Source organism: Idiotropiscis lumnitzeri, chromosome 11, assembly GCF_059441095.1.
Source record: "Idiotropiscis lumnitzeri isolate Australia: NSW breed Sydney's pygmy pipehorse chromosome 11, RoL_Ilum_1.0, whole genome shotgun sequence".
NCBI lineage: Eukaryota > Metazoa > Chordata > Actinopteri > Syngnathiformes > Syngnathidae > Idiotropiscis > Idiotropiscis lumnitzeri.
Window position 1 is genome coordinate 17,055,575 of NC_142401.1, and position 22,840 is coordinate 17,078,414.

The 22,840-nt window shown below is 41.6% G+C and overlaps 1 protein-coding gene across 5 annotated transcripts in view; it reads right to left on the bottom strand.

Moving 5' to 3' along the window:
- Positions 1 to 315: 315 nt before the first annotated feature.
- The window catches only part of LOC148327715 (neuron navigator 1-like), a 55,777-nt gene continuing 33,252 nt past the window's right edge, over positions 316 to 22,840 (bottom strand). For 4 of the 5 annotated variants that reach the window (XM_088308857.1, XM_088308855.1, XM_088308856.1 and 1 more), the window contains 26 exons: positions 21,129 to 21,279; positions 20,059 to 20,362; positions 18,236 to 18,995; positions 17,015 to 17,410; positions 16,884 to 16,925; positions 16,301 to 16,458; positions 15,758 to 15,928; positions 15,160 to 15,215; positions 14,904 to 14,927; positions 14,332 to 14,409; positions 12,561 to 12,644; positions 12,345 to 12,456; positions 11,922 to 12,043; positions 11,393 to 11,574; positions 11,168 to 11,324; positions 10,810 to 10,984; positions 10,642 to 10,733; positions 10,482 to 10,577; positions 9,689 to 9,857; positions 7,239 to 7,474; positions 6,998 to 7,152; positions 6,416 to 6,487; positions 5,599 to 5,795; positions 5,404 to 5,522; positions 4,982 to 5,179; positions 316 to 4,898 (listed from right to left, as the gene is read on the bottom strand). In XM_088308857.1, the coding sequence (XP_088164983.1) occupies positions 4,815 to 4,898; positions 4,982 to 5,179; positions 5,404 to 5,522; positions 5,599 to 5,795; positions 6,416 to 6,487; positions 6,998 to 7,152; positions 7,239 to 7,474; positions 9,689 to 9,857; positions 10,482 to 10,577; positions 10,642 to 10,733; positions 10,810 to 10,984; positions 11,168 to 11,324; positions 11,393 to 11,574; positions 11,922 to 12,043; positions 12,345 to 12,456; positions 12,561 to 12,644; positions 14,332 to 14,409; positions 14,904 to 14,927; positions 15,160 to 15,215; positions 15,758 to 15,928; positions 16,301 to 16,458; positions 16,884 to 16,925; positions 17,015 to 17,410; positions 18,236 to 18,995; positions 20,059 to 20,362; positions 21,129 to 21,279 (4,390 nt within the window). In that variant the 3' untranslated portion in view covers positions 316 to 4,814. The remainder of the gene's footprint in view (positions 4,899 to 4,981; positions 5,180 to 5,403; positions 5,523 to 5,598; positions 5,796 to 6,415; positions 6,488 to 6,997; positions 7,153 to 7,238; positions 7,475 to 9,688; positions 9,858 to 10,481; positions 10,578 to 10,641; positions 10,734 to 10,809; positions 10,985 to 11,167; positions 11,325 to 11,392; positions 11,575 to 11,921; positions 12,044 to 12,344; positions 12,457 to 12,560; positions 12,645 to 14,331; positions 14,410 to 14,903; positions 14,928 to 15,159; positions 15,216 to 15,757; positions 15,929 to 16,300; positions 16,459 to 16,883; positions 16,926 to 17,014; positions 17,411 to 18,235; positions 18,996 to 20,058; positions 20,363 to 21,128; positions 21,280 to 22,840) is intronic. The other variant, XM_088308853.1, reaches the window with a different exon arrangement.

Here is a 22,840-nt window from a genome sequence, read left to right on the forward strand (position 1 = left end):
AAAAACTTCCTAATACAATGATTTAATTAAAATTTCCAAAAGTGTCTCTTTCCTGTAAAATACTGTGTAATACAATAAATACATTAAGTAATATTTATTACAATTAATAAAACATGTACTGCTTGTGAAAATTGTTTGTATTATTTACAATATAATACCCAATCATGGAATACACATAACATGTTAGTAAGAACACTACTTTAATATTTATTGTATATGAATTCCAATAAATATTACATGTTCAAATTAAAATAATTATATTTGACGGCAAGATCTTCAATGGAGAGGTTCAATGAAGCAACAAAACACAGGTGATGAAATATAACATGTACTTTATTAATTTGAACAAACAGTGGTTGGTTGTACAGGTGGTGGATGTACGGTATGAAGCCCCGCCTAGCGCTTTTCATTAAACCAAGCCGCGTTTTTATCGGAACCCGACTCGTAACCTTTTTCTTTGCCGTGCATCCAGAACACTGCAATATTTACAATCTTTACAACAACGTTTCGTACAAAATAGAGAACTTAACCTTTATAAAGGATTCTTAGAAAAGAAGAGGAAATATCAAATATCGGAGTAGTAAAAAGAAATCAAATGATCTTTTTTCACACAATAAGTTTACATGCGTTTACAACACAGAAAAAACCCATAACATTTCAAGATACCTCATAACTTTTTTTTCCCCTCCGATATTTACTTTTCAGTCAATGACAACTTTCTCAAAAAATATGACTATCCAGCAACCTGTAATGGCCTCCATTTAGTTTTTGGGGTTCCACCCATTTGAAGTGCTTTTTCCAACTCTTTTGGAATTAAAGGTTCAATTTGAAATGGAGATCTTGACCATTATTTCAAACGAGGTTGATTTACCCTGTTTCCAACAAAACACAACACCCCTGACGAAACCATTGTTTAAGGCTCACCGGGTTATCCCTTCACTCCCGAATTCACAACTGGAACGTCCGACGTTGGCAAAAACCCAAGCAGAAGTTGCTGTATAGTCTTCATACAAAACCTACTACACCTAGACAAGCACAAAAACCAGTCCATGAGATGAAATGCTCCATAAAATGGATTTGGATTTGTTTTTTTTGGTCAGAGGTTAACATATTTACAAAAAAAGGTCATTAAATCCCATGTCATGGTTGAAATTCATATTTGTATTCACTCCTTTGACCAATCAGAGTCAGCGATTCGCAACAAAGCGACTATTTTAACTTTACATGTAATTTATCGTATCGAATTAAAGTGGCCGGACATTCATTGACGGGATTTAAGTACACGTGAAGTTCATTCAACATCACATCCTTAAAGCGGGGTACACACATAGTGAGAATCAGGCCGAATTTGAGCATTTTTCAGAAAAAAGTCAGCAAACGCTCGCTATGCATGTAACCCGCTTTAGGTAATACAGTCATGAATTATTTTAGGAACAATCTATATTTTACTCAGCAAAAATAAAATAAATAAATAGACAAAGCACCTCAAAAAGTGTGAAATGATTCTGACCCTGGAGCCATCCACAAATTCCGTAACAGACTTGGTCATACACATGGTACAATGTCTTACATGACGCCACTTGTCTCTAAAAAAGTTATTCTAAAAATCAATTTAACATGAACAATCTGGCCAACCTACCCTGAATCGTTGCGCGACATTCGACAGCAAACAACGTTAAAATCACCAAACGTACCTAAATGTCGATACTACGCAACATTTTTTTTTCGATTCTCGTGGTGAAGTGCATGACGTGATTGGACGATGAAGTGGGTGTAGGTAACTTTAAAGTCATTCTCCTCAGCAGCTTCTTTTCTTATTAGCTCATTAACTTTGCTACATGTTTAATAGTCTTCGTTGTTTTTTTTTTTTTTATGACTGTTGTCTCTACAATCATACGTACCTACAGACATGATTTGTAACAATATTTTCGGGTTTCACATATGATCATTAGGATGCAAAGAACTCCAACACTTCTGAAGGAGTATTAAGGCCACACAGAAACATGAACAATCATATAGATATAAAGGTTAGGGATTCTCAAAGTGTCACAGAAGAATCATTCATGTTACAGTGTATTAAACTTTTTTTAATGCAGTACAGTAGTACATTTGTTAAGTACAGTTCAGTTGTATTTAACTTTAGTACAATATAGGTGCAGCTAACCTAGAACTATTTAATTAAAAAAAATTCAAGTACAATTTTTAATTTATTTATTTACAATACATTTTAGATTAATCATTTACGAACCATTTTTATTTTTCAAAGTGCAATGTCAATGCTCAAATTTAACATGTTTTTTATTTTTAAGGCTCTGCTTATTTTTTTTTGATGACCACTTAAGCTTACTTCAGCTATAGTACTGTCTTTTAATGACATTTTAGGTCATGATGGTAGTACTTTGTACTTTGAGACAAACGTATTTTATTGAGGTGGTGCTTGAGCGGGTTCCACTCGTTTAGGTCATTTTCATTGGCTTAACGGTGTGTCAGTGCGTAAAAAATTGACAACAATACAAAAAAGGCTATATTTACACTACAGGAGTCCAATTATGCAATTTAATATCTATGTTTGATTTTCTTTCATTCTTTCCCTTTTCCATCCCAACAAATGGAATGTGAAACTCCATCTGGAATGTTCAGTAATATAACGTTTTAAAAGTCATTGACCCAACGTTTGCTCTAATTGCATTGACTTGGGTGAAATAACAGCAAACTTTAGGAGTGCTCTTTTGGACAAATATTGGATATTTTTTGTACAACTCACTTTGAATATTCTCATATACAGGTGTATCTAAATAAGTTACAGAAATGTAAAAAAGTTGATTTATTTCAGTATTTAAACACTTGACTTAATTCAATTCAGCTTTTCAACACGTTCTGTTTTTTTGTTTTATTTATGGATGTTTGCCTGTCTATTTTGTTTGTTTACTTATTCTGAACTGTAAAGTATCCTTGACTTATTTTGAAAAACTGCTCTATAGCTGAAATGCATTATTATCATTATTATTATTTGGAGTAGTAAGAGTTTTAAAATTATGAAATAGTGCAACTCAATAATTAAAACCAATCAAGGTCAGTGTCCTCCTTTTGCATTAAAAAAGAATGAGCTTGTTTCTTATGTAATAGTCAAATTTCTTGACTTGGTGAATTTGTTGTTTCCGTTAACATTATGGTATAAATATAAAAATAATGGGAAATTACAACCACGAAACATTACACATAGTGTGTAGTGAATCTATTTGAAATATGAGTTTAACTCTGACGGAAATAAATTAAGGTTTCCCACAATATTTAAGATGCATCTGTATTCTGTGTGGCGCTAATATTCCTTGTGTTGACTTTTAAGGAAGTGGAGTCAAACTGTGTCATCATTCACCTCCTGCTGGTGGACTGATTGTTGACATAAAACCTGGTATAGTGTACATGGCATCAGTGATGGTACTGTGCGTGTTTCAAGGTTAAGCAGCTAAAATAAATAAGTGCTAGACGAGTTGCAGAGAGAGGGAGAAAATGAAAAGAGTATGACAGCACCATTTTCCAGCTTGTGAATATGGATGTGCAAGTTCAAACTGAGGACAAGTGGCAGAAAATGAAAGCCGATCAAAACCCGCTAATGGAAGGAGCTAAAATGTTGTGAGCACCAGTGAAGTTTTTTTTTTTTTTAATTCTTTAAGGCATCTTTGTTTTCTTTTTTTCACCTGCTCAGGTCGGAAAGTCAGGAGATTGCATATTGCGTAACATTTGGCTTGAAGAGATTTCCATTGTGCTGTCATACTCTTTTTTTTTTTTTTTTTTTTTTAACCTCTGCATCGTATTTCAGAACAGCTTCAGTGGACGAGCACAACGGACCCCCGTGCTGCGGAGCGTGTGCTGGCTTGGACATCACCTGAAGTGTTTTTGAACCATTAGCACCAATCTAAGAAGATGACGATGAGAGAGAGATGGACAAGGGACCTGAAGTGAATCGTGTCAATATATACAGGAGGTCCTCGGATTCTGATGGTACAGACATACTACGCAACATTTTGAGGCTACAAAGAGTGCAGCCGCATAAGAATATGCTGTACGAGAGCTCGGTTAGCACCATATTTACAAATATTTGGCTTACAGGCAAATTTTCATGATGAACCGAAAATGTGCCACAAGCTTTACAGATAAAATTTCATAAATGTCTCCTAAATTTTACACACCATAGAAAAGTGACAAAAACCTGACAAATTTCAATGACGACAAACATTTGAAAAAATATCGGCCATGAGTTGAGAGATGTTTAAAACAAGCACCCCCCCACCCCCCAAAAAAATACATATAATATAATAAAATAATTAAATTATCTTTTTTTTCTAAAATCAGGAAAATGTAAATGATCGCAGATTAAAACTGTCACCAAAATGTGGTTCTATTGTACACAGTTCTCAGATTTTAGTACTTTTCAGTCATCATTTTGAAACGTATTAAGTATGAAGATATAAATCTCAGGATTCAATTCCCACTGTCTGTAATGACCAATTCTAATTGAACCAGAAAATCTTCAGAATTCTTTAGAAATTTGGCTTACGCCACCATCAAACAAACATAATTGTGTCGTAAACCAAGGACCCCCTGTTTATATTTTTTAAAATTCCATTCATACTTTCTTAAAAATACTGTATGAGTCTCACTTTTAACTTTCTATTGGAGGAATGACGCCTGAAAATCACCCCACAACCATTTTTTTTTTCCGAGGCTTCCCGAATGCACAGTACACTGTCATTACAGCAGACGAGTAACAATGACTTCTTTTGATACGAGTGTTTTTCAAAATGTGAGCTTGTTCACAGTCTTGGCAGGCTGGGGTCATCTTTGTCTGGTGATTCGATGTAATTGGCAGCCTCTTGAAGTTTCAAAAGCATTGCCATCTAAAAGCAGAGAAGACACGGTCGCGTCCATTTCAAACACAAGCACACATTTTTGTCGGATGTCACGAGGTGATCTCGCTTACCAACGGATCAGATTCCGCTGAGCTGGGCGTGGTCTCCTTGCGGGACTTCTCCTCGCCAATCTGACCGGGGCTGCTGGATCCAATGCTCGGGGGAGGAAGGTGGAAGAGCTTGGCCTGGTCCTGCTGGGCGGAAGGCCAAGGCAGTGTGCCCCTCACCCACTCCACGGGGTCCTCCCAGACCGCTTTCTGGCCATGGAACTGGAGAGTGGCAGGATACCGGGTGGGTAAAAATAGAGCACCTTGAAAAGCAAGCCACTACCACCTTATGGCTAAGTTCAACTTTTGAAGAGAGCATTGAGTTTGGACCACAGGAACAGCTGTCTGAAATAAGGCCTGCAAGGGAGGTGTGCAAACCACTCGTCCACAATTGTCATTTTGTACTTTTGCGAGGTATGCAGCTAAGTGAGATGATGGTCTCTCACCTTGATGCCATCCTTGGCTCCCTCTTGCAAGTACGGAATAATAGAATGGTTCCAAAGGTCGATGAACCATGACCGGAACTCGTCCACTGTGACTGGACAGGACAGGAAGAAGCACGGGCCTGAGGAGACGACGGCAGAACACATTCAAGAACGGATCCCGAGATAGTCCCAAAATCTTTTAGCAGTGTTTCTTACCAATAAGAAAGTCTGACGTGCTGTGCTTCTCTAGGAAGGTGTGCAGGTGATACCACAGTTTGGGAACCCAATCCAGCACACGGACCAGGTCCTCGCTGGTCAGATTCCGCTCGTCCTCAGACTCCATCAGCTTTCTGTGCAAGTAGCGAACCAGGAAGCCATTGGCGGGCTCCACGTTGTTGGAGAAGGTCACCATCCTGAAACGAAAGGGGAAGTCACAAATGGCTGATGTTAAGGATTGGTAGACAACGCTACCATTCAATATCCATCCATCTGCTGATCCATTTTATGATGCTCATCCTACTCAGCGACCGTGGACAAAAAACAGACAGCAAGTCAAGTGCATCTTGACAGTTTGGAAAAGCATATTAAAGTCATTTAGTTCAGGATCTCAATTCAAAAAGTGAACCTTGAATATTGGACAGAAAAAAGATTCAATCAACGCACAGGAAAAGAGTTTTAAAGCGCTGCCCATTACTACTTAATTTTGATGGTTATGTTTGTATCAAAACTATAAAAAAAATACTTGTATAGTGATTTTTCACCTTTCCAAGCACTCAAAGCGCTTCACACTGATTCACGTTCACCTCCTTGCTCAAGGACACTTCGACAGGGTCACAAATGAGAATCTTTGAGAATTAGTCCTTTGTTAATATAGACCAAGCCGCAGGCCTAGTCAACCTAAACTCAAAGTAAGTTTTCAGTGGGTGGAATACCAATGCTGATCAAATCAGATTCAAATTGTGTCAGACTTTATGAATATCTTGAAAACACATGGTAATTTTTTCATAATTGATATTAGAATGGCACCACTGACCTGAAGCTGAGGTGTAGACTGTGATTTGCAGTCATCTTCACCGGCTGATTGCTTGTTCCAATGATGTACGGGCTAAAGAGGGATGTAAAGTCACACAAGTAAAAAGGTATTCTCATTTGTTTCAGTACAAAATACCCCTCAAAATATTCAAATTGTCTATACTAATCATATAAAATGTAAATATACCACAAACTATGCGAATAAAATATTTTATAGAAGTTCTAATTCATTGTACATTACCCTTGTACATTACCCTTAAACATTCATTGGATTTTGAAAAAAAAAAAATGTACCTCAAGTGAGTGAACATGCACATGGGGCAAAGACTCTCCTAATTCCCACTAAATACCCAAGCTAAACATAGCTCCTTCCCTACATAAAAAGATCATCTCTACGACCGGGTGGTTGAGTTCAACATACTTAATAAGGGTTGGTTTTGGCCCAAATTTGGAGCATCTTAGAGTATTATAGAAAGTGCACTAAAAAATTACAATCGGATGAGTTATCCCCAAAATGTGATAATAGCAAATCACCAATAGGTGGGGTGTAACTAACCATATGGTGTTTTTTAGTATAGATTACCATTTGTGATATTTGCATGTCAACGCTCCGTTGATTAATTCACTGACTGAAGCCGGATCGTGAATATCGTCCACGATGATGACCAGAGGATTTTCTGAAGAACTGGTTTCTCTGTCTATTTGATTGGCCAAGTTGGAAAGATACAGCTGCAGATCCTAGGGAAGACAATGAAAATAAAGGTGTTGAAATGCAAATTTTAAGAAACAGACAGGCCTGTCTCTATGATTGGTATTCCTCTCACCTTGCAAGACTGCCGATGCATATTGAAGGTCACCACAATGCCATCAGAGACTTCACGGGCGCTGCGGTCCACCAAGTACTCGGCCAGCCGCGAGGCCAGGTAGGTCTTGCCTGTTCCACTTGGTCCGGACAGAATGAGTCTGCGGTGTTTGAGCAGCAGGCTGATGTAATGTTGCATCATGGGTTTAGGTATGAGGGTCTCGAAGACGAGGCTGTCTACACACTTCTCCTTTAAACCTGGGAACAGTGATTTTGCAGATATGGATAAAGATAAAGACGCGAGGACGTTCTGCTTGTGTGTAACAGTGTTCACATAGGGCAGTGCTTTTCAAATAGTAAACCTCAGAGAATGTGCGTTATTTTTGTTTTTTGTCGTACAAGGTTTGTGGAATTGCACTACTACTACTACACAGTAGAGGGCAGTGGCGCACAGAGTATATAGAGCCCTGGGTGTCACGTGATTGATCCACATACGCACTGGCAGCAGGATAAGGATTTACAATGGAGAGCACTGTTAAAATAAGCGTTTATCAATCAACATTCCGTACAAGTCAATAAATATAATTTCATTTGTTTTGTAGGTTAAAATGTTTTAAATATTGTGTTCCTGAGTTAATGTTGCTGCTCATTTAGTATTTATTAACTGCTAAAAATGTTTTTTATTTGGTTTCTATACTTTGCACTTTTGTTAACATTGCAATTTGGAACGAGTCCAGTATAATCTTGAGAGAATGCTATTTTTGGGCTGTTAATTAGAACGCTATCATCCGGGCCAAACAGGCTCAAATTTCTCTGGAAGCACACAAATGTCATTTTCAAGTGTTATGTCCCAGGCAAAATATGTTAAACACAGCAACGCTGTAAGCAGCCTATTTCTGATGAACCTCAATCAAAGGATGGCAAACTTGCTCAGATCAAAGCTCATTAGAGAAAGTTGATGGCGGGAAGAAGATAGCATCACGGAAATTAGTTAAGGTATCGCCTCGCATGCCCTTCATAAGCAATGTGTTGCCCAAGCATTTGGCTCTGAAAATAACTTCCAGTGTAGCGAGTGTGAGCGAGTCGACCAGTTAGCATAAGTGTAAGGTTCCGTATTGACATCCATGGGGGGGGGGGGGCGGTGAGTTGGCAGCTGGACCCAGCTGGCACAGAATTACAGGGCCTCGAGTTACGCAGGAAATTGACGTGATTTGCGGCTTCACTCTGGCTTTTCGCGGCCTTTATGAGTAGATGTTCGGTTGTTGACATCTCTGGTCTGTTACCAAGGTACATTGTTCCAATGTACTTTTCCCCCAGAGGCCATGGATTAGTTTCATTGTTTGAATTACCCATTTAGCGACTTTTATCCTATTAAACGGGCAGCACAGTAGACGACTCGTTAGTTTGATGGCCTCACAGTTCAGAGGTGCAGGGCTCGATTCTGGCTCCGGCCTTCCTGTGTGGAGTTTGCATGTTCTCCCCGTGCCTGCGTGGGTTTTCTATAGGTACTCCGTTTTCCTCCCGCATTCCAAAAACATGCATGGTAGGTTGATTGGATACTCTAAATTGCACCTAGGTGTGTTTGTGAGCACGGATGGTTGTTCGTCTTTGTGTGTCCTGTGATTGGCTGGCAACTTGTTCAGGGTGGACCCTGCCTACGACCAGAAGACAGCTGGAAAAGGCTCCAGCACACCCATGACACGTGAGAGGAAAAGCAGCTCAAATAATGGATGGATGGATAACCTATTAACAGCAGAGATGGGCACCCTTCCGTTATCATCCCTCTGTCCTTATTCATAAAAATAAACGTCCTCCGCAGATTTCTGTGAAAGATTTTCTTGAGCAATTATCCTGTGTTGTGTTGCAAGAGGGATTTTTGCTTCCTGATATGCTCAGAGAGTGAAAATTCATTCACCAGGATAAAATGGTTTAATCAATTTACACACTCGATTTTTTCCTGATTTAATTTGTTTTATTGTAATTTTTTTAATGCACAGGACCACACACTACCAAGACAAACAATCCCTAATTGCTTTCTAAGTGTGCTTATGGTATGCGGTGTACTTATGTTGTGTACTCCAATGAAGCTGACCTGTAAATACCAGCACAAGATGTCCGCATTGATTTGCTGTGCCAGTACACAAAACATGTTCTTAAGGATGTCTGGTCCGCGCTGTAAAGTATATTGGGAGTACAATTTGTTAAATGTGAAAAGTAATGCTCAGATAGGATGAAAGGCAGGCACAAATTGGGGCTCGTAATAAATATTTAACTCTCACAACTTTAAATCAAAAGATTTGCTTGTACCAAAACAAGCACATTTGCATAAACAACTTCAGCTGCCCTAACAAATTCTGGTTCATGTTTGTTTAAAACTGTACATATTTGGTTCTTTACGAAAGCTGAAGATGTGGATAAAAACCACCATCATCCAAACAAAAATATGATTCCACACTCCATTTTTAGCGATACCTTTGAGAGCCACGGTGATGCTGGTGGGACCTCGGGACATGCAGCGAGAGGGCTGCGTCTCTGGCACCTCCCCGCCCAGTACCCTCTTGATGTGGCCCATGCTGTAGCTGTAGATAGAGTCTGTCGAAAGGCCAAGACTGGAGGTGGGGTCCACTTTGGCAACATAAACCTGGAATGAAAACAAAGGTCTATAATGCTTGTTTATATATATGGCAAACCCCAGAAAGCGTAAACATATGCCTCCTCATGTCTGTGAAATGCTTACGATGCACATAAGACCACAAAGGCGAGATTCAAAGCCCACATTTCAGAGCTGCGAGTCAGACGTGCTAACCACTCACCCACCATGCTGCCTGATCATAGATCAATGCACAGCATATCTGCAAAATATTCAAAGTGCTTCTCTTTTTACATTAAAGCTTTGTTCCAAAACGTATTAAAATAGCGTCATATTTGTTCGGACTAATGTCGTTAGAAAGGTGATTGGGAAAAACTGTGCCAAGGTTGGGACTTCATGTTCATAAAGACTTCATTCGGTTTGTCGGTTGAGTCGTTAATGTCCGTCACCCGGCATTGACACAATGGAAAAATGCTCAAACGTCAAAAGTACAAATTCAGCTGGAATCCTTGCCATTATTGCATCGGTGTTTCCATTACTACTTGCGCTAGTGGAAACTTTTTATACAATACAGCCTGCTAAAATTAAACGCAACAGCTGATTTACAAACGTCAGCATGCCAGTGAACCATACTATACCTGGGCCTGGTTTTACTCAAAGACTAAGATGTCTCACCTTGAAGGCTTGGCTGACAGCAGAGTCCAGCATGGGCCAGTCCATCCTGCCGTTCACCCTGACCGTACCGAGGAAGAGGTCCTGCTGTTTCACCTCCTGCAAGGCAGGTGATGCGCATGTATCACGGTGTCTACAGGTCAACAAACAACAGCACACTTACGTCTTTGAAGACGTGCAAATCTGCAATGCTAACCACCACCCTGACACGGTGGTCATCTCGCTGCGAGGACAGGCTGGCGTAATCCGTGGAATCTGTCAGAGGAAAACAGTGATTGGGTGATTGATACGGGGTGTTCATTAAACTGACATGCCAGGGTTGTAAATTTACCTGTGCTGGTTCTTCTGGTATCACGCACCGCAACAGAGTGTCGTGGTGACAAATTGGTGAGAGAAGTGAGACCGGAGGACTGGGAGACGGAGCTGGAGGGTCCAGGAGACGGGCAGGGGGACAAGCCACTTGTCTTGAGTTGGTCGTTCTCCACCTTGAGATTGTCCACTGTTCTCTGTTGGCACAATAATGATTCCACATTAATCAACAATAATCAACATTACCATTAAGATTGTATGTATGGTAAAGTGCATTGGTCCTCGAGCAGAGCCTTGAGGTACCCCACGCTAACATGAGCATTATAGTTGTAAGGGGTTTTGGTGTGTGGGGGGAAAAGACAATTTAGCAAAAGACCTACCTGCATGTTGGTCATGGTCTCCTGCAGCTGCTCCAGCTGATGGGCTGAGGTTAAAGCCTCCAGTCGGATGTCGGTCAGTTTCCGCTCCTTCTCCCACAGTTCTGATCGAAGGTCAGACACAACCTTCTCATCCGCCACCTCAGTTCCCTCACAGAACCTACAAAGGTTGAGAATAAATTGACTGCACACCTGATTCATAGGCTTGTTTAAGGAAGGGGACATTACCCGGATGATGAAGCTGAAGCTGAGGCTTTAATGGACGATGGCAGAGGATCAGACTCATCACGGTTGACTTTAGGTGAAGGTGGCACCGACGACTCCGGGGTGGCAATTTCCTCAATGTCGGCATAGGGCCCTGTTGGCTTAGAGCCCTTCTTGCTGAAAGCCTTGTTGAAAGAGCTGCGTAACTGTCAAGGGAAGAAGAGAACAGTAAATGTGTTTTTTTTCATTAAATACACAGTTGATGGGGGCGTCCTTGGCTTAAAATGTTCACATATACATTTCAAGGTTAAAAATGTCATGGTCAACGAGGCAACATGCGCTTAGGAACACAATGAGCAAGTAAAAAATGGAAGATGAAGGATTTAAAGGCCATCGGAACTCACCTCATACACCTGAAATTAAAAACGAGTGGCGGCATGTGGGAGAGACCACAATGTTACTTAATAGTAGGATCATGTACACTCGCGGGAAAGATTCTGGAGATTTTATCAAGCGGTAAAGGTTTGTCTGACTTCAAGGTACGTGTCCTCACCCAGCTCTTCTTCTTCTTCTTCTTGGCTTCCTGTTCCTTGAGGCTGCCCATGCTCGAGTGGCTGGTGGTGCTGGCGAGGCTGGAGAGGCTTTCTGATGAGTTCTGACGATTTATCTGCAGTTCTGAATAGAATCAAATAACAAGACAGACACACCTTTAGTAATGGACAGCTCTAGACATTTCAGTAAACACTATCTCACAAAAGTCAATACACCCATAAGAGTTTTGTAAATATTTTCTTATAACTTTACATGGCACTACACTCAAGAAATGACACTTAAAATGTAGACTGTCCAGCTTGTATAATCGTGTACATTGACGGGCACCTCCAACCCCCCCCAAAAAAACAACTCAGTCAGCCAGTAATGTCTAAAACGCTAGCAACAAAAGTGAGCACACTCCTAAGTCAAAATATGTATTCACCTTTAGACACAATTTCTGAATTATTGAGCGCATCCTGAATGATGTCGTGTGCCTCTGTGTTTTTAGTCTTCAGAATCTCGATGGTATCCTTCAAGTCATTCAGCTCAGAATCCTGAGGAGAGACACAACAAGGGTTTTGTTCCCACATTTGCTTTTCATTGAACACGTGACAACTAGAGGGCATATATGTAGTTGTGCTAACATAATTGCACCAACCTTCTGATCAGAGGACGCTGACAAGGTCTGCAGCCGAGCGGTCATCAGTGCCAGACTCTGTTCAAAAGCCGCTACCAGGTTAGCCTGTTTGACATGCACGGAGAGTTTCAATTCAGGTTCCCCAGTTGCGACAGACAAATTCACAAGCTCAGAAAATAACTTCCAACAGCAGGAGGGGGGAAATTGGTATTGGACGGTGGTGGATGGCGTGACAGAAATCGGTGTTGCACCGGAACCAGGCTCATTATGGGGTGTAATACACTTCTCACAAAAAGTTTGGCATATTGGACATTCAGGACAAACCTAAAATGCACTATGACCTTAACAGCTGACCTTAAATTTGACCTGCTCATAACTTTTGGCTTGCAGGCATTTGATCCATGAACGTTTCCAAGGATGCCAACTTCATTAGCTTTCAGTGACTCTTTCAGGTATTTCAAATACAAATTGTAATTGAATCAGGACATTTATTGCGTGATTTAGGGCTCAAACACATGCTGTGATTTTTTTTCTGGTCAGCTACTTGTTAGGGAACAACAAGTTGAGCAAAAACTACTGACACAATAAATAGTTGGATATGTGCATTCAAAAGGTCAAATTAAGTTGACCTGTGAAGTTCCTGGTGCATATTTGGTTCATGATGAAATTTTAACCACAAGTCCAACATCCCTAATGTTTTATGAGTAGTGTACTGTTTACGTTTGTTATAACCAACAATCACTTTCACTCAAGCGACAGTCCAACAAACCTGGCCTAACTGCTACACCCAACAGCCACCGCAGCGACCGGTTAGTGGGTAGGGGAGGGGGGCAGGCAGAGAGCAGCAGGAAGTCCGTGAGTCAATTAGCGGCCAAGAGAATACAAGAGAATACAGTGGTGGTTAGGCGTGGGAATAATCTGCACAGTGAGATGCATACAAGCAGGTGTTATATTGATCAATGACCAGGTTAGTAGAAAGTGTGTCAAAACAGAAAGTGAGTCAGTGCTAAATTGGAGTTAACAGCTGGATTTGTACCACAAGGTCCAAGTGTGCAATTTGGATATCATGCGCAGATGCCAAAATGTACATAACTTCACAAGTGTGGGTGGTGACAACCCAGAAATAAAGAATTGTGCATTAAAAAGACATTACTTCACTCATCACAGGAGTTACATTCGAGAAGCACTCGAGAAAGGTTGTGATTTGTCCCACATATTTGCGATTCAGTGACGCCTATCCTCCGTTTTTTGAGCATGTCACAGAACTACCTAGTAGCGTCTTGACGCCAAGGAACTACGGCAGGTTGAAGTGAGGCGCTTCACTTTGACATTTGTCGTGCTTTGTTGCCATCTTGTGACTTTTATAGACAATAATGAATGTTATAGCGGGATTGATTTAGCTCTTATCGTGTGGTCAGTGTAATCGGATAATGTGAAGTTCCCATTGAAAGGGTACAATTGATCTGAACGTTTACATTGCGCTCCCATTCAATTGTCAAATCTCTACAATCTTGATATCCACACGTGGAAGGCCTGTTTCCCAAATGTTCTAGGATCCCAATTGTCTTTTTCCCGCTTCATGCTGCCGTGACTCATTTCCCAATAGTGCCACTTGATAGTGGGGAAAAAAAGGAATTGTGACACTTGGACCATGCAGTGTAAATCCAAAGCCAATGTGCTGGACTTCTGTATAAGCAGTAGGTAGAGGTGGAGGAGGTGTTGGTATGCTTTTCGAAGGACAGTGACGACTCTAAGTCAAAGTTAAACGATGTAGAATTAAAGTCATACGTACGTTGGCAGAGAGCTGCATGGTCAAGTCGGCGACTTTTTCCTGCGAGGATTCCAGCTCACGGCGCAGTTTGCGAAGTTGCTGAGGACAAAAGATCACCCGTCAGCTCATTAACTGTTATTTTTATAATTAGTATTTTTATATGGACCCAAGAACAGAACAAAAATGAAGCACAGTTTAGTTGTGATGATTATGTAACAAACAGTCTAGTCGCAAACATTAAAAATAAAGAATGGACAAGGGACACAAATGAAATTTCAAATAGTCATTCTCAAAATGATTCCTACGTATTTAATCAGACCCCAATAAGTGAATGATGGACAATTATTTGTACAGTCAAGTGTCAGTTGAAGAAAAAATGACTTGCAGGTTGCGATTGACTGTGCAGGTTCCACCGTATGTAATGATGATGGAGAGTATTGCAATGCAGGGATAATCGAGGATTTTCAGAGAGATATGAAATGTGAAAATGGATTCCGTGTAGACTTTTGGTGTAGCTAAGTTCCCACTTGAGACAACACAGCACAACTGACAATCCAACAGAAAATGACCCAGTTGCGATGCTGCAGCCTTACCTCCCCTTGTATCCTGTCCTCATTCTACGGAAGGTATTGCGAAAGCATGTAAACGAGAGGGGGAACTTCAGTTGAAGTTAAATAAAAAGTAAGCTTCCAGTAAACAAACATGACAGTCTAGTTGGCTGGGCTCTTTGTGAACCATTTGGACTAAATAATGATCATAAACAGAGCAATATTAGTTCTATACTGCAATAGCAGGTCATCGAAAGTGCTATTATTCAAGTGGAAAGGCTTGCACATAATTTTGACTCACCGAGGAGGAGTAGTTGGATGAAGCATTGGACGCTAAAGAGAGCACAGAGCCGTGTACTGCAAAAGGAGAAAAATATGAGTCCAATATTGAAACCATATTTAACATTATCATACCCTTGTTGGTTCCTGATTGAGGAACTGTATTGGGAGCTTTTCACACAGATAGATGCTCACTTTTGAGTGACAATGTCAGAGAGGTATACCTTTAACAATATCTTATGATTGTGCTTGAAGGTTGTGGTGGTGTATATTGTGAAAGGAGGAATGTATTTGACTTTTTACAGTTTATTTATACCTGAAATGCTTCTTTTTCCGGTGACCGTGGTTGAGATCACTCAATTAAAGATGTACAGAAATTGTATCTTCTTAATACTATATATAATATATAATATATAAACTATAATACTCATAATAATCTCGTTGCACACTTGAGTACAATGACAATAAAGGGATTTCTAATCTAATTCTACATTGCAGTATAATGGCAACCGGTTGAAATTTGAGATTTTTCCCTCTCTTGCGATACGCAGAAAGCCATTAAATGCATAATTATAGGATGTCTCTGATCATATCCTGATTTTCTTTTTTCCGAAACTCACCGTCATCTCCCGGTTCACGGAAAGAGCCGGAGCGCATCATGCTTTTAGGCCGCTCCGCCAGCGATATGGTGCTGCCCAGCGGGGAGGAGCCGTAGAGCTCGCAGTCACCGGGGGGCCCAATGCTGTTGGAACGCGATATCCTCGGGGTGCCCGAAGCAGAAATTGGGGCAACTAACATGAAAGAAAAAGAGAGAGACACAGTGAGCTGAAAGTGGGGCGAGCTACGGTTCAAGCATGAGTCAACAAAAGGCAACAACAAATGCCAAATTTTGTTTTGTTTGCTTTTTTCCTTTGTCTCCTATTTTACAAATGCATCCTTTTTCGACAGCACTTTTTCTCATTGAGATGGCGGGTGAGCAGGAGTCTATCTCAGCTCACTTGCGTGAGTGTCAGGGTACACCCTGGACTGGTCATCGGTCAATTATAGGCAACATACAGACTAACAATCGGTCAGACTTACATGCACACCGATGGACAATTTGGCCAGTGTTTTTTAAATGCGCGAAGAAGCCAGTGTTGAGGAGTAGGGAATGGGTCGCTCACCCACGTTGGTGAGAGGAGCTTTGGTGGTGGACAGGAGTTGGATGGTGCGCGTGGGCGACAGCAGCTGAGGTGGGCTGTCGCGCTCGGATGTCGCGTTGTGCGAGTGGCGTCGCCCCGGTTTCATGCCGTCGCTCTCCGACAGGCTTGAGCTGCAGCGTCTTTGGAAGAGAAAGGGTTGCTTCAGTGTCAAACGATGACACGCAACAATGAGGTGTGATGATTGTCCTCAGTTCATGATGGCGTTCCGGATAGGTATGAGGATTTGAACGCCGTTGTCTCTATCCCAGTGATTGCCAATCACTGTTAAAATGCACGTAATTGTGATGTCATTCAATTCAACTTGATTGGTTTAAAAATTAACAATAATTTGCATTCTTTGAATAATCGAACTTTGGTCATTACTTTCTGTGACATTTATTTATTTTTTTGCTGGTGTACTGCGAGATGTATCTTAAATAAAGTTGGTGCCTTGGATCAATAACGATTGAGAGACTCTGCTCTAACGTATGCTATCGCAGTGGTAAAGTCCTAATCACAAGAAGGGGACCATCATATACCCAGGACCATTTGTATATGAACATACTCTAAGCCTTTCTTTGGCAAGGTGTTCCTATCGGTCTGCAATCTGTGGAAAGAAAGCAGAACAAATCTGTATTAATTAAAAAAAAAAAAAAAACACTTGCGCCCTTCAATGGCTGTTGAGATGACACTGACCCTTCCGAGAGGTTGAAAGATGTCCTACTCCCGGCGCCCCACGTCCCCACTCCCCTCTCTTTATCTTGCGACTCTTTGGTGCTAAACCTGGCGCGGGAGGGCACACTCATCTGCAGGGGCAATGACTCCATGCTACGGTGCATAGTTGACAGTTTGGGATATAGCAGGGGCGAACCCCCCAGGCTGTCGCTTGTGTATGAGTCGATGTGCAGGACGGGCGCCGGGCTGGGGGTCAGACGGGCTGCTGCGTGGGAGGAAGCCAGGTCCTGGAGCTTGGAGAAAGGGGGAACTTTGGGAGGGAGGTCCTGAATGGTCACGCAGGAGTCCACGCTGTTGGAGTTGACCTTATCCAGGTGAGCTAAACTGGGTGGACGTCCCAAAGACTTGGCTAACATCCTGTAGGAAGTCACAAAAAACAAAATATGTCATACCGCAACTACATCCACCCATTTAATATACTTAACTGATTCAAACTTGCATAGGAATTGCAGCCTATACCAATTGACCGAAGCAGACAACCATTCACACTTACACTCATACCTATGGTCAGTTTAGAGTCTTCAAAGTACCTGTAGCCCAAATCCTTGTAAACAGAATTGACCTACCACAGTTTGTAAACACAGTAAATTTCATAGGGTACATTTTTCTCTAAAAAAAAATATATTGGATCACAGTAAACTGACTAAAATTTGAGATTCAAATAATCAGTATAAAATTGTCCAAGTAACTTATATGCAGAATTTTTAGGCTGAATATTTTACTCTAGATCAGGGTTGGGAATACGTTTTGATCGGCGGGCCACAATGAGTTCTAAAATTTGACAAAGGGGCCGGACCATGAGCAGATGAATGGAGTATTTTGGTAACCTCACCTCATCGGAGAAAAAAAAATATATTTCATTTTAAAAGAAAGTGAACAAAAGCATTACAACAATATACATGCCCTTAAAAAATCACAGTATTTAGAGAATAAAACAACAACAAGGTTTAATTTTTTTCAAGTTTGGCGGGCCGGATTAAAACTTTTAACGGGCCGCATGTGGCCCCCAGGCCGTAGCTTCCCCACACCTGTTCTATATATATTGTTTTGAGAGTAAAATGTACTCTATGAAATTTACTGTTCAGTCAAATCTCTTAGTCTGTGAACAATTAAAATGCTTCTCTATGGATATCCTCTCATCTATACAAGTAACAAGATGCCACGAGGGCGAGATGGCGGCACCTTGGCGTTGTAGGTGATGACAGTTCAGGATATTTGCTGCTGCTGGTCCGTCTCAGACCATGCAGTTTCAACACAGAGTCTCGCGAGGACTCGGATGGACCCTGATCTCCTTTCAAAGAACCACAATCCATGTCCATGTCGGCGCACACGGCTTTGGCCCTGGCCTTCTCCTTCTCCCGGTCGGTCTGGTTGACCGGGACAAACATGGGCCGATGAGACATTTTGCTATTCAAACTTGTGGGTTCTTTCACTCTAGGGCTTGCTGGCGCCATGCTGACAGGCTTCAGGGCCAGCAGACTCGAGTCTATAGTGCCGCTGACGGGACGGGACGTGGGGCGACCGATGACGCTGAGTGTGCTGGACTTGGCGGGTCGAGGCAAGCTGCGGTATTGGATATTGTTGCGGGCATTGGGCCCCAGAAAGCTTGGCTCGCCGCTGACATCAAAGCTGTTCTTGCGACCAGAAGGCGCTCCTAACCCCACAGGCTTCATTGACATGCCTGAGGACTTGGGAATTTTTCCCACAGTAGCAGAACCACTAGAGATGGTGGCACCCCCTGCTGTCAGCACCGTCGCGGTACCAGTGGCTGCAGGGGTTCTCTTGTAGCCAAAGGAGGCTCCGGCGGTGGGTTTGACTATCCCAGACGGGGGCTTTCGGGTCTCCATGTGATGATCCCGGCCGGCGTCTGAACGTGACCGTTGGAGACCTGCTGTCTTGATGGAAATCTTGGATTTGTCCTGCGGCTTGTCATTTTTTGGCGCTGCACAGAGAAAACGATAACACAAAAAATAAGACTACATGTTGGTGCATACTTTGCATACATTCCCAGCAGTAAAAGGAAGTGCAGAAAGTTTAAAGGCCATCAAAATGATGAATTAGATGAAAGTGAAATAGCCTGCATCGCATAAAACATTTGCACTCCAGCCAAGTTCAACTATAAGCAAAGACACATCTGTGTTTACTTGGGGGAACTTTTATGTGCCTCACGTGTGAATCACTGCCAGACTTTTGATTCATAAAAGGTAATATAAGTCCTTGACATTAAAGTAAATGTAATACCCAATATGGGCGCATAATCAAAGAAAATGTGAGTTTCTTATGTATTCGTCTTCTTCTTTTTCTCCTCTTTTATTTTTTTTTTTTTGATTAATCTGAGTTCAGGTCCTGACATGTTTTAGACATAATGTCGTGTCACAAAATGCCTTTTCACTCACTAGTTCATAGGTATTAGTAAATGTTGAATTTGTTTTCCCTAAAGATTTTATCTCTGTTCTTTCCCAGACAATTTGATCAACGAGCAATCTGGATCCATTTTCTTTAGTTTTCTTTTTAGTGTCATATGAGCTGGAGCCTATACCAGATGACTTCGGGTGAGTGGCAGAATATAACCGGGACTGGTCATTAACCAATCGCAGTGGACCTATTTCATAGACAAACAACCATACATGCTCGCGCACACCTATGGAAATTTTTGAGTCTTCAACGTGCTCAAGGGCAACATCAAAATGGACGGGATTGGACCATTGCCAAAAAAGTTGCTGACTTACACTCATCCATTGAGTGATAGAGCCCTGCACATCTACCGACATGCGGCAACCGGAAACTACGACCCCGAACCGAGTTATATAGTGTATTAATTTTATTGTACAACATAAACATGGTTTGAGTGTCAAACAAGAAGTGAGTTGCTACAAAGAGACTTTTTCGTGTTTTGTGACAGCGACTGCTCATCCGCAGTTGTATTTTGCATCACCTAAAAATCAACAGTGAGCCTACAGAAATAAGATCTATTTTGTAGCAAACAAAGACTTGATGGATCTCACCTGCCACTCTCAGCATGCTCTGAGATGTGTGAGTGATGGGGGAGGTGACCCCCACCGGAGGATTCCGACTCTTCTTAAAGCTCCCCGGTGCACCCAGACTTTGAGGCTTCCTGGCGTCCCCTATAACGCCGCTCAAATCGTCGTTCAGACCGGGTGGCTTCTTCCTCCACTTGCTCGGTGCTTCTGTCTTAAGACTGCCCGTGTCGTACCCGCACGCGTCCAGTTTTTGGCCCGCCTTGCCGTCCTCACTGTACCAGGAGAGTCCACTCTCCACCAGGGAGCGCTTCTCTGCGTCGGTCCGGAGCTGTTGCGACACGAGAAGCGCAGTGAGGATAACGATCGCGTGCTGTCTGCTATCTCTCACCGACTGCACTGCTAGTTGTAATCTTTGTTTCATCTCAGCTGCATTCCAGAAGGGAAGAAGTGGAGATAAGTCAACTGCCCCGAGCAGTGGAAGGAAAAACAACCTCCCTCCACCCACCACAACTATGATAACAAGCAAACATATTATCATTATTATTATTATTTTATGTACCTTTTTAATGTTTGCATTCAAATATTTGAATCTCTGTGTGTGAAATTAAATGACAATTTGTGTTTTGTGATATGTCTATGCACCACATCCACAGTGCTGTGTCTGAACTGCTGCATCCACAAGTGAAAATGCCTTCATTATGATGAGAGGATCTCAACAGTTTTCGGAACTCCACTCCTGATAATATTGTCAATGAACGCAAGACTTCCCATTGGCCAAGCAGTATTTTGGGTGAGATTTCTTTGCAAAGCTTTAAGAAAATCACTTTCGTGAAAGCATGTCCTTTCGTTTCTTATGTTTCGTTGTACTGGCGAACTTGAGATGGCACTCAGGTAAAAAATATTCAACGTGGATAAATAACCGCTTTTTCAAGGTATACACGGACACCATGTCTTTGGAAGCACAATAAACTGCAATTTCCTTTTTAACATACGATGTGAAACTTATACAACTCACCTTGTTGCTTGTTGCTAAAATCAATTAAGCTCCCAGCTCTAGGTCAAATGCTTTTTTAAATTCAGTTTTGCCAGCTCACCATGACAGAAGAGTTGCATCTAGATCCCAGCGGAGTGTTTGGGAGCGAGTTGAGGGATGAGCTGGCGTTCAACTCCTCTGAGCTTATGTTGTCCGAAACCTCGCCGTCACCGTCACTGAGTCCGCTGCTGATGGAGCTGCTTTCATCCCATCTGAAAACAAGAACCAAAATATACATTAAGAAAATGACAACCACATTATGGGCTGATCAGTTGAGGCTATGAATCCCAACATTAACGGGAAGAAAAAAATGCATCAGACTAAACTAAACAGGAGATTTTGATTTATTTATGAAGGTGTGAAAAACGATCCACATCCCTGACATTTCATTTGAATCTTTATTAACTGTTGCTTCAAGGGAAAATTTCCGGCATGTGCAACTAAATTAGGCCAGATTTAAAAAAAAAAAGAAGACCTCTGACAGATTCAGTTAGTTCAGGGTCTGGTGCGGGTGAGGTGAAATCGGAGTGACAGCGCCCCCCTCCCAACTATTCCCGTCTCAACACAACCTCCTGCCTTGCCTTGAAACGGATGCTGCCAAGTCGGGCCTAGTGGCCAAAAAGTGAAAACAGACCTCCCCGCGTGGGGCCATTGAACTGTACAGAGTAAAACAAGTCTGCCTGGAGGTAAATATTAAGAGTAATAAAACACATGGAGTTCAAGACCAGTGAGGATTTAGTATAATTACACAGTTGGTTGTCAAGTTTCTGCTGGCGAGATCTCAGAAATGTGCTACAGTTGTAAAAGGTAAAGTAAAAAGAACCAGGGTTGAATCGGTTTGCTTCGTTTCTTGTTGCCCACTAATTGCCATTTGTGGCTATGAAGCCTAAAATTAGCAAGCGACAGCGCAGAAAAATGGACTAAAATATCAAAAAGACGCTCAGAGGATTAACCCTGATGCGATGTATCTTGGTTTAACATTTTAGGTATAATGTGTAAGTGACTGAGTCAACTTGGACCACATGAATCTTACTCATAAGAAATAATAGTGTTGAATTACAAGATTAAATGCAAGCAAAGCCTTAATATGAGTGAGAATAAACAATTTTGGGGTATAAATGCAAACTTCAATTTACATTGGTTTTCTCCAAATAAGACTTTAACAAATAACGACAATTCATAAAAAAATCCATAACAAACAAATGTAACACTGTATATATATATATATATATATATATATATATATATATATATATATATATATATATATATATATATATATATACACATACACATATATATGGCGGCACGGTGGCCGACTGGTTAGCACGTTGGCCTCACAGTGAGAGACAGCATCGAGTGTGGGTTCGATCCGGGCTCCGGCCTTCCTGTGTGGAGTTTGCATTCTCCCCGTGCTTGCGTGGGTTTCTTCCGGGTACTCCGGTTTCCTCCCACATTCCAAAAACATGCATGGCAGACCGATTGAACACTCTAAATTGCCCCTAGGTATGAGTGTGAGCGCGGATGGTTGTTCGTCTCTGTGTGCCCTGCAATTGGCTGGCAAGCAGTTCAGGGTGTCCCCCGCCTACTGCCCGAAGATAGCTGGGATCGGCTCCAGCACCCCCGCGACCCGAGTGAGGAGAAGCGGTACAGAAGACAGAAGATGGATGGATATATATATATATATATATATATACGAGGATGGGGCGAGCGAGCTAACGTCACATTTTATATATATATATATATATATATATATATATATATATATATATA